Source organism: Saccostrea echinata, unplaced genomic scaffold (assembly GCF_033153115.1).
Source record: "Saccostrea echinata isolate AGI-Se365-2 ecotype Australia unplaced genomic scaffold, CSIRO_AGI_Sech_v1 ptg000030l, whole genome shotgun sequence".
Lineage (NCBI taxonomy): Eukaryota > Metazoa > Mollusca > Bivalvia > Ostreida > Ostreidae > Saccostrea > Saccostrea echinata.
This window is the reverse complement of record NW_026889779.1, coordinates 33,425,333-33,437,817: the sequence shown is the minus strand read 5'-3', so window position 1 is coordinate 33,437,817 and position 12,485 is coordinate 33,425,333. Positions and strand designations below refer to the sequence as shown.

At 33.8% G+C, this 12,485-nt stretch overlaps 1 protein-coding gene across 10 annotated transcripts in view; it reads right to left on the bottom strand.

Moving 5' to 3' along the window:
• Positions 1–12,485, bottom strand: part of LOC133197738 (rap1 GTPase-activating protein 1-like) — a 58,863-nt gene that overhangs the window by 23,986 nt on the left and 22,392 nt on the right. For 7 of the 10 annotated variants that reach the window (XM_061333920.1, XM_061333922.1, XM_061333921.1 and 4 more), the window contains one exon: positions 4,708–4,740. In XM_061333920.1, the coding sequence (XP_061189904.1) occupies positions 4,708–4,740 (33 nt within the window). Of the gene's footprint in view, positions 1–445; positions 547–4,707; positions 4,741–7,395; positions 7,481–10,005; positions 10,322–12,485 lie in introns of those variants that run through there. The other 3 variants (XM_061333927.1, XM_061333928.1, XM_061333930.1) reach the window with 3 other exon arrangements.

Below are 12,485 nucleotides of genomic sequence, written 5' to 3'. Positions count from 1 at the left end.
ATAGAGCTGCTCTTCTCCTTCTCCTTATGTCCAATTTTATTTCATTCCCAGAATAATAACATTGTGATTCTATAGCGGCCAAACATGCAATCTCAAGGAAAACACTCTACCACAACCAAAAAAAAAAACTTACTCAGAATGGGCTACCCAGGCTGGAAATTTTTTTTAGACTCCTAAAACTTGTTAGTTAGCCTTTAATTAGTAAATTAATCTCCAACCCTTGCACTACCCTGTAAGGATTCCCACTTCTGATTGCAGAATGATAAACTCTGATCCCTAAACCACTGCATATACCAGTACTTGTGAAGTTTTAAATTGAATTTCAATCAAAAATCTGACAAACCTTTCATTACATATGACTCGACGTATGTTTTCAAAGAAATATTGTCACCCATTTCCCTCAAATTTTTTTTAAAAAAGTATTTTAAGAACGTGCTGCTCTTACCTTGGGCTTTTCCTGGCTTTTCCTGACCAACACAACATTTCAGTTTTAAATCCAATAATTAATCCACAATATTTTGACTTTCACCGGGGCTGGACCACTAATATTTATCACCCTAACAGCTGGCAGACCTATGACCTGGGGCCTCCGCGAGTGTTTTGAACTCACACATTTTATCTTGCACATCTAAATGTCCAAGTTTAGAATATTTAAAACTAGTCATTTCACTAGACTCCTCCAAGTATTTAGTTATTCCTTATTGGGACAAATTAATAGCTTCTATTCATTCCGCTTAAAATCAAAAATCCATGTTTAAATCACAAATCCAATTAAAATGCAACACGATGGCAGATAGGACCTCTGACTATTACAGGACTTTGAATTTGTCATTTTAAACCCTGTCAAACTTTTGTATCATTTTTTTTTTGACAAAAAATCAATATGAGTCATAAAATAAACAGAGATCTTCTAGAATCGATGGATGGAGTGGGTTTGAGGGGACAAATTTACCAGATGGGCCCGGCATTATTCAGCAATATCCAGGTATACCCTTCTCACCTGAGACTCACCTGTAAAGCCTTGTAATTCATCTTCATTTATCAAATATTACAAACCTGTGCCTCTCCAGGTATTTAATGTTACCTGACTGCAATGCATATTAATTTACCTAGGTTAAGAATCACTCATATCATTTAGCATTTCAAAACAATATTATGACTGTCTAGCATTGACAATTTACAAAATTTAGTAAGCTAGCAATCATTCATCCTTTCCTTTTTTTAAATGTCTCTTTATACAACTTTTGAAATTTATGGTAATTAATAGATTTACCTGGTCGTATGGTATCCTCCAGTGTGAAACATGGTCAAATTAACTTGTCTATTTTTTCAAAAACATTCAAAGAAGTCTTCATGAAAACTTGTAGTCTGGACAGAACATTGAAATACTGCAATGCCATTTGAATTTTCAACTATATCTATCTTTTCAAGCTTTTAAAGCAGCAGCAATCAGTGATTCCACTTATGAATTCCAATTTTCATCAGTTGAGAAAAGAGATTCCCCACCAGTGTTTAGCTTATATTTCCTCTACATATAGGAAGTCAATAAAATCAAGGCTAGTCCCTTAGATTCTTTACATAAATTGGTTTAAACTTTAAAATGTTTCACACCACACTAAAGATTCACAATTAATCCTTCTGACTTTTTAAATTAGTGAAAGAAATGAGAAAGAGACCAAAAAATCCATGTATTGTAATCAGAAGAAGACATTATTAGCCATGAGGGTCTATCATCATTAAAATCATTGTACGGATCATCAGACTTAATGATCAGTGCCTGATGAGCAGCGAACATGAAGACTTTACATCAATTTTGACAGTTATTGACAAGACCCACAGTTACTGGGTTAATACAGAAACCCTGACCACTGGTCAAATTCATCATTGTCCAGTGACAATCATAGGACGGGACCATCACGATCCCCGCCAATCTAGGGACCCTAGTGAATGCATCAGTATGAAGTGCAAAATCAAAAACAAGTCCCCTGAATAAGAAAGCACTGAAATCTAACAGAGTGGCTGGAAATGAAATTTTACTCAGTCTTAATACAATGACAATTGATAAAACATTTTCATATTTTGGTACCAATCTTATTTGACACAGTTTTGCTTGAACAGTACTTGTTTTACCATAAATAATGGACAAAACTTGTGTATAATTACACTCATCAACAAATGCAGTTTCATATTTCACCTGTTTTTTTTAACAGAAATTTATATATTATGTTGTCATGTCTATAATTTTGGAAAACTTAAAAAACTTCAACATTGAAAATGTTTCATTGTACAAATTTAAGTAAAAATATTCTGCATTCATTCATACAATCTAGTAACAAGCTTAAGCCAGAAAATAAAAAAGATCAGAATTAATTCTTACAATCTAGTGAAAAAAATATTGGTGACAGGAATTTCCCAGGAATTGCATTACTGGTAAGCTCTAATGTCTCTAGGTACAGATTCACCGACACATGAAGACTATCCCTATGCTGAGTGTTAGGTGCTTGACACCATCGACTCGAGTGAGCAAGTGAGTCTGTATCCTCATTACATATCAATCCCTCCCATCAGGACCGTAGGACTTTTACTATCTATACATTACAATAGTCCCACTCCCTCACACCGACAATAAAAAGAGAAAAGAAACCAGAAACACTGATAAAATCAACCATGAATTTGAATTATATGCAGGTCCCTTAGGTGCTTAGTTTGCATTGCATTATGACGCAAATTTAGATTTATGTAATAACTACCACATACATTATGAGAAACTGATGTACCATAAAATCATAAAATATGTCAAAAAGTAAATGTATGTTGTCATGTGACATTAGAATAACACAAAAGCAAATAGTTTGAATTCTCGTCTGTGGACATTTGACAGATTGTATAGGGATGCTGTTCTGACATGGATGTATACAGAACTGTGCCAGCAGTACACACCAGAGAGCAATCGCTGGAATTTGTCTAATTACATCACAACCCCAGGGACGTTTTGTCTGCTTCAGAACTGTCAATGATCTGTCCCATCCTATAATTTCTATATTCTCCCATCAACACACTCAACTGATAAAAAAAAGAAGGGGAAAAAATCTCTAGGACTTGAAAAATACTTTCATACATACCATTTAACAGTACCTAAGGCAATGCTAGAACTTCCACTAACCAGGAAAAAATTAAAGTCACCATGAAAGCCACAAAATGAGAAACCCTCCTTAAGCAAAAAAAAAAAAAACACCCTGATACTGTGTGCTAATTAACTCTTACACTGAATTTGTAGGTTACTGACTGTATGAGAAGCCTGTGTGTTATATGTCTATGATTTCCAGCATGTGGTACCACACCACCTGTGAGGGGGATGCTTCAGAGAATTTAATTGGAGCAATCTGGGCTCTATTACAGGGAATTGTACTGCTCTCACCTTTTAGCACATTGCTGGTTCTCTGGGAAACTGAGCAGGAATATTCACACAGTGAAATTATATCTCAAAACAACTCTCTTTTGTAAGGTAATAAATGCTTTCTCCTCCAATAGATTTGTTTGAAGACAGAAAGCAGAACTTTAGATCAAAGGAAACATGCACGTGGTACTAAGGACTCCTTGTCCAATTCCTGTTGTTATTTTCCTGAACATCTCAAGTAACAGAATTCATTTTCATTTATTCTTGATTATGAATTTCTCACACAGGCAGTTATAATTTGTAACATCATAATTACTGTGGAATCATCATTCTTTGGGGAATCAATGTTCGTGGTTTTTATGGGTCATCCTTAGAAGCAAAAAAAGTTTGTCATACATATTACCTATTCATCAAATCTTCTGTATACATTCAAGTTACCCATGAAAATATGTCCCCATGAATCAGTAAAATTTGGATTACCCACAAACATTGACCCCAGAAAGTAAAATGATTCCACAGTAAGTGGCACATCAGAAAGGAAAAGTTGTACGATCCTGTTCCAAATGGTAGTTCATAAAATGATGAACTTAACTTAAATCATTATTAAGCAATCTTAAAGGAAAAACATCAAAATGTAAAGGGGTGTGAGTGATGGATTCTTTTTACAATTATTACAGGCATTACACTGAGGATTCTAATACAGTTATAAAAAAAAGGGAGAAAATAATCAAAAACATTACAACTGCATGGAGAACAGAAACTATTGTTGTTTGTTACATACAACTACAAGCTCAGATGCGTGTCTCTTGCAGTATACAGCAAATGGAACAAAGCTGATCGACAGCAGTAGTTAGACAGACAAAGTGACACAGTTTACATACAGTCAAACCTCCTTATCTTGAACTCGAAGGGACCGAGAAAATACTTCGAGATAACTGAGGATTCGATATCCGGGGTAAAATATTTAAGGAATAAGCAGTTGGGAACTCAAAATCACTTCGACATATTCATGGTATTCGAGATATCTGTGTTCGAGATAACGAAGTTCAACTGTATATATAAACCTTAACCTGCAGTCTGATTAAATACAGTTTAACTTGTGATCTCAAACATCGATATCTTGAATAACCATGGATATGCCAAGTGATTTGGAAGTTCCAACCACTTTTTTTCTTCATATGTATTCAAACCTCAATATCTTGAATTTTTTTCTTGGTTCCATAGAGATAACAAGGTTTTACTGTATACTAAGTTGAACTGAATGAACTACATAATTTTATTATTAAGAATGATGAGTATATATGACTTACTTGTAGCTCTTGAGGCTCAGGGCTGTGTCACATCTGCAAATAGAAATAACAGATTTAAAATGCATCATATATGATAAAATATGCATCTTCTTCCAAACTGTTTTACTTTTTACCTATTTATTTATTCAAATAATGCAATGAAGCAGTACAATCAACAGAGCCTACAGACTCAAAAAATCTCTACTATACAGAAATTGGTCCTAACTAGATACATGTAACAGCTAGCTGTCAACCTAACATACATGTACCCATAAACCAACTCAACAGAGGGCACATTTGGAATCAATTTAGAACTCTGTCATTAAAAAAAACATAGACCATAGATGACCTTGACATTGGTGAAACTTCTGTTGCTAGCTCTGGTCTGGTCATGAGAAAACTTAATTAAATTTCTTGTTTGAAAGTGATGAGCATTAAAATGTGACACAGCCAAAACAAGATTCTAAATCAACTTGACTCAAGGATACATTCTCTGGTCATAATACTGCTACCTTTGCATCTCACATCTCAGTGCAGTGACCTTGACCTTGTCCAAATGATAGGTGTTAATCTTATATACCTTAGTCATGAATGAATGAATAACTTTTCTCTATTTTTAAATACTACAATCAATCCCCAATGCACCTGTACAAGATTTTTACATTTCTGAATAATTTCACGGAAATAATACTAGCATACCAGGTATACAGATTTAAAATCTACAAAAAGAAAGGAAATATCTACAAATTTACGAGGTAATTTCTGTACAAAAGATGTCCAAAGACAGCAAGACAACTGGAAACAGTGATACCAGTGTACTTTTACCGAAATATTGTTTTTTTTTTTGTTTTGTTTTTTTTTTTGGCGGGGGGGGGGGGGGGGGGTAATACAACTGACAAAACTATCTAACATTTGTTCAACCTAAAAGGACTTTGGAGGTCTGATTTTCAATGGATTAAATGAATAATCTTAAATAGTTATAAAATGCCTGCAGCTTTCATCATGTCATCATGGCTACATCAATCAAAACAAATGTTAACACTGTGAAATTAAGAAAATTTCACTACATAATAACACTAATTTATTGTCTGTTTTTTTGGTCTATAGCAATTTTCTTTTATGTTATACATGGAATTCTCTGCAGCTGTCAGCCTAATATAGATGTTATTACATGCATGTATTTCAAGTCCTGCATTTCAAGCTGTAGCAGGTCTTCTGTAATAATGGTCTGATGAATTTTCCTCTTTGAGGACACTCATTAATGGCTGGCCATCTATACCAGCATGTATTTATAATTTTTTCCCTTCAGAATCCCTGCTATATGAACTATACTCCTCTTCTGTACATTCCTGAGCTGAGAATACTGAGATGATTCCTGTTTGTACTTAACATTTACGTTAATCTGGCAATTTATACTAAAATATGTCTGCAATTCATCAAAATCCTGGGAAAGCTAACTTGTGCAGCCTGGTGGTAGCCATCAGAAATATTGCACACTCTTTATAGAAAATTAATGGAGCCCAAATGCCTATCACCTTTTTTTCTTTATACTTGTATAAAATTGTACATATCTTTTGTTTCTTCAAAGACATGGCTTCTTCTTGTGATGGGGAAAACTTGGTAATTATATGGGCATTAAATCTGCGAGACTCTGAACAGATGCATTATTTTGTGCGATATCTTAGAAAGTGAGATAAAAAATAATTGCTTTGTTTGTCATTATACGTCTCATTGCACTAGTTTTTTTTGTAATTTCTCTTCCATACATCTGATGTACATATCTTACATCTAAAACAGTCTCCCATTACATGTCACTGCCACATAAAAGGGAGATAATCCTTGATGTAACATGACAATACATAAGACTAGAATAAGAGGTATTGTAGTGTCTAGATATACTTATGAACACATGTTTGAGGAGCCTAAAAGATCAATGGTACAAGAGGTACAAGAGAAAAATTAAAGGGTAAACAACTAAAACAGAAATTATGCAAGTTTGTTATTAAAAAAAATGGAAAAAGGGGGGGGGATCACCTTTATAACATTTCAGGGGAGGTAACAAAGGAAAATTAGATGTTCTTGTGACTTATCATTTCAAGCTTTAAAGTTTAAAAGTTGTCTGAATTATTGAAATCATAAGTTCCCAATTTTTTTAGTTTTGATACAGTAAGCTGTCTATTATGTTTAGTAAATTATGGAAAATTTAGGTGCTTACTGAACCAAACTTTTATGATATACAATATTTAATATATACAATAGCAACTACATTCCTTAATTTCATCTTATTCATTGTTCCTTTTTTATTTTTCATACAAAGAACAATCTACTTCCACTAAGGAAATAAAATAATCCATCCTTGTTTAAAATTAGAACACTAGCATTATTTTTTTACTTTAAAAAAACATGTCAAGGTCAAAATGTCAAGTGAAATTCTGGAACAGAATAACACACTCTCTTGTATATGGTTAATACAATCTTATTTCATTAGAATGAGCTAGCTACTTGTTATTTAATCAATTTAAAATCTCAGCCCCCATGTTAATAAACAATCAATCATCAAAAGCACATGTCAAATGTACTAAAGTTAAACCTAAAATATCATTTATGAACTTCAGGGACTTTAAACTTTACAAAGTATTTCAGAATCTTGTGTAAAATTTACAGGTTGACATGATTCAGAGAGCATACTGCAAACGAGTGTTTACTTACTCAGTGAGATAAACAATATCACGGATCATAATTACTGGTCGACAATCAAATCTCATAAAATCCCAATTATAGAACCATGTCTGTCCACAGTTATATGCTGCTTCCTTCCTATATATATCCTCCAGGAGCTTATTGATTCAGGTTCTGGCCACAGATAAATTATGTGTGTACGTGTTACCCACAGGTCTGCAGATATTTGGCTTCTAATCAGAAGATTTCACAGACAAAATAAATGTTTCCCCCTATCAAAGGAGCTTGATTAAGCCGAGGAACTGAGAGATTTGCTTTTAAGAATTAAATTTGAAGGACATGGCTAAAGTTTTCTTTTTAAAATGTGAATGATTTGAAGGCCATAAGGAAACTTGAAAGACTTGATTTTGTGTGGTGAATAACCTATTAAAATTCATTATCCTTTCCAGTATTTATAGGAATAGTTTGACACTGTTGTACTTTCACTGCTTTTAAGAAGTCTATGAATGATTTAACTTCCCAAAAAGGATCATATTTACCTATTTAATAGCTGGAAGGGTAAGATCTTAACAATTTTATTTAAGGAAGCAAAATCGTTATTTCAGTCTCAGGGAAAATTTAAACAAGAGGCCCATGGGCCACAATGTTCACCTAAGCCAATCATGGCCCTGCTTTTCTTTATCATAGATTTTTTTAAATTATATATTCATATGTAAAACTTTGATCCCTGTTTGTGACCCCACCCTACCCCAAGGTGTCATGTTTTTATAGAAGTAGCCCCACCGTACTCTTCTGGGTCATGATTTGAACAAACCTGAGTCTACTCTACTTCAAGATACTTCCATATCAATATGACTAAACATGGATTTGCTGTTCTTGAGAAAAAGATTTTAAAGATTTTTTTTCTATATATGCCTATACAAAACTTTGATTCCAATTTGTGGCCCCTGTCTGCCAGGGGTCATGATTTGAACAAACTTGAATTTACACTATGTCAGGAAGTTTTCACATAACTTTCATCTTTCCTGAGATTCTTGAGAAGATTTTTAAGTGACACCACCCAATTTTTACTTTTTCTCTCCATGGGAAAGGGTGTGGCCCTTCATAAGAACAAATTTGAATAACCTTTACCTAAGGATACTCTTTTCCAATTTTGGGTTGAAATTGGCCCAGTGGTTCTGGAGAAGAAGATGACAACTTCAACAATGACAGACAACGGACAAATTTTAATCAGAAAAGCTAACTAGAGCCTTTTTAGCTCAGGTGAGCTAAAAAGTGGTGGGACTGTCAAGTTACTTCACATATCCCTTGTATATCAGTGTTCAAGATAACCAAGTTCAACTGTATATATATGATCACCATTAAATGATCCTAATTACTTGGCCATTAGATCAACACTTCATTATTGGTGTCAGTTCTAGCTGCCTCAGCTAAACAGAAAACATGCAAGCACTTATTAATAAAATCAGGAATAGCATATATCATCATCACACCACATCCTTTTTTTTTTTTTTAAATCCTTTTTTTGAAAATTCTTGACAAATAATTTTGATGGATAAAATAAGACATGATAATGACATAGATATGCAGGTAAGGCCAATGTTACTTCTCATATCAACTGAATCTCAGCCGATTAAGGTCAATTAAGGTTAATAACACATTCCACTAACATATTGTTTTTTTCTAAGATTTTATCATTCAAGTATTGCTACTTTAACAAGCTTACTCACAAAAAATTAAGGTACCTTACCAGACATTTGTGTAAGATACCAGAGGATGCTATTTGCTATATAATCCTATTAGAAATCACAAGCATTGTCAATATCACAATATTTTGGTGTCTTTATCAACTTAGACATTTTGAAAACAGTTTAAAAATCACGGGATAATAATCAATGATTAATTTGTTGTATATTTTAAATAAGAAATACAAACCAAAACATGTCATCAGACCTTCAATACAATTATGCATTCACTGACATACAATGATAAATAATACAGTGAAATTTATCTAATCAGACTGGACAACACTCGGTCATAAGAAATTAGACAGTTTAGACAATATTCTGGATAAGAAAACATTTTAAACAATTGAACTTACTGAAAGGGACCTAAAGTTAAATCGTATTAGGCAAGTTTTCAGAATAGTCACAATATCGATAATAGACAAGTTTCACTGTACCATATACAGGAAGTTAAATGATATATGGCATCTCTACCACAGTAAAACATGTCATTAAATAGTACTTAAATCTGCACTAACGATTATCCTATTTTATTTTTGTATATACTGGTAGATATCTGCTTGTATTATGTTAGTGTTTTTCTTTTCAATCTTTGCCAGAATTGGGTCAAAGAAAAAAGTATTGCAAGAGTATAAAACAGTTAAATTTTTCTTTTTTTTTTTTTTGGGGGGGGGGGGTCACTAGGCTTTTTTGCATGACAATGTAGCTTTTCCACTGTGCATCATGTAGATCCACTTTTACTAATTTAAACACAAAAACATAGAGAGTATGCCAACAGTGTTATACTGTGATACTTATATTAGGGTGGGAGAAACATTAATACCTATTAATTCTTCCACATGTAGACAGTACAACAGTATACTAATTAAGTCATCATTGAAGACATTTAACTTACTTGGACTGTTTCCACTGTTTAAGCATCTTCTGCCACAAATAAGCCATTAATATCTGGGTCATTTACATCATCAGAATAATCATCTCCACTATCATCAACAAATCATTGCTTCTCTCATCACATTAATCATTGCTGAATCAATCGTCAATGATATCACACAACATTATACTGTACTAAGCTTGGATAACCCTCAGACTCCTTTTATACATCAAGTAAAGGAACTGGTCAAAAGTTGTAAGACTCTCCGAATTATCACAGGATCTACACTCAATGTAGCAATATAGAGAGATGAAAAAACTGCTATCAATCCATTTCCTCTGTTTAATTAGATGAGAATTACGAGATAAAAAACCTCACCACGCACCCTGTTGGAGAGAATACTGCGAGGCCTATAGCTGTATACTGGCAGTGTAATTCACTATAACTGTGAGAAGACCACATGTTGCAGTAAAATCAGAACTGATATTGACAATTTGACTGTGCTCCAAAAAATAGAGAAACCTGATAAACTTCACCACAAAACCTTGGACAATTTCACCTGTTAGTGATCCCATTGACAGTATAGTATTGTATTAACTTAAATCGCCACCAATCCAATGTGATCAAGTGATTTAACTTAAACCAATCGACATCAGTAAGCAGATAAGTATAAGGTGCACCTTACAAATATTTGAGGGAATTCTGTGACTGGGGGATTACTTGACTGCGGTGCCCCTGTAATCCTGACTTTAATGCTAAGCCAGTACTGTGCCTAATTCTATTTAGCATTTCTCAGAGCTCAGCATATTTTTCTTTGTAATTACCGAGCAATGGATATTTAGTTATTTAATCTTTTATATTATTTAAATCAGTATAAATAGGATTGGAATGCTGAACTCTGAATATCAATTCAATGTTAACGGCCTAAAAATAAAAATTTCTACCCTTTATTTAACTTATCATCCCTAAAAATATCACATATAAGAAATGTTCTAAGATAGATAACTCCTGCAGCGCTATTGAATCTCTATTTTCCTGTACCAGAGTGATACGTCCTTTTAATCTATTATTCCTCGTTAACATATCAAGTTCATATTCAGCTGTTTTATAAGTGGTATAACTAAATCAAAATATGATTACATTTGCATTCATTAATAAATTTGAAGGTTGTTCAGACTGATTAATATATCTATTTTTAGATAACTGAGTGCACCATGTTCCAAGTGTACTAAGTGCTTAGGCTGTTGGATATACAAGGTACTATATACGGCTGACATTTTTCTGTAGGGAGTACAGGAGATGTTATGTATTCCTACATCAGATACGACGTCACCCTGCATGTCTACATGTGTATTACAGTGATTACATCTGACTAATGTAGCATGCTTTTTACTCTGATCAGAGAGGAGTCCCAAAGATCATATTCAGATCAAAACCCTCCAAGCTAGCTTAAATGTATGTAACTGTAAAAAGCAACAATTACAAAGTTTTTCTTTTCAGTTTCCTCAAATTATTATTTCTTTCTGAAAAACAAATTCAATGACTAAAAGAAAAACACACACACAAACCAAAGTGACAAAAGGAATGGGATGCAAAATATATAATTAATTTGTTTATAATAAAATGTTCTTCAAGCAAACACTACTATCAACAGAATGAATCCAGAGAATAGCTAATCCATTCTTTTATAATTTCTACAGATTTGCAGGTAAGATTCAGGATCAATATCCAGGTCTTTCATTAAGTTTTGTCTAAATTCAACAAACCTTTAAAAATGTTAACTTGAATCTCTAATGAACAGAGTGCTTTTTATCTGGCTTAACAAACTATTAAACTAATGTAATGGTTTAATTATAAATTGCAGGACATTGATCAGTTCTAGATTGACCTTGTTAATGACCGATATCCCTTCATATAAATCAATGATCAGGCCCACAATTGACTTAACTAATTACATTAACCTGGGAGCCGTCTGTTGTCTGGCCACTTGACCAGTGTGGTTTATCCCCATCCATAGCTATAGATCACCCTCGGAGATAATGCCAGTAATTAACATTAGTAATCTGAGCCTTGCAACCACACTTCACACCAGTATTACAGTACAACTCTCTCTATGATATAACCCCTACTGGTCCTGTATCAGGTAACACTCCCTCCTCCCCCTACATCATATCCCCCACTGGTAGATTTAGAGGGGGACAAGAAGCCCCCCCATCATATCCCCCACTGGTAGATTTAAAGGGGGACAGGAAGGCAACCCCCCAACCCCCCTGACCTTGTGACCAAAATATACATAACATGCATAAGTCAAACTTTCTGGTGTGTGGGAAATTGCATTAATTATACCTAAAATATAGCTAATATAAGTAAAAAAAATACTCAAAAAAAAAAAAAAATTCCTAAAACCTGAAGCTTGTGGGGGCTTCCTGCTCTCCCACCAATCCAAAACTGGTTGTGCCCTCCCCTTTTCAAGAATCCTGGATCTGCCCCCCCCCTTCAAA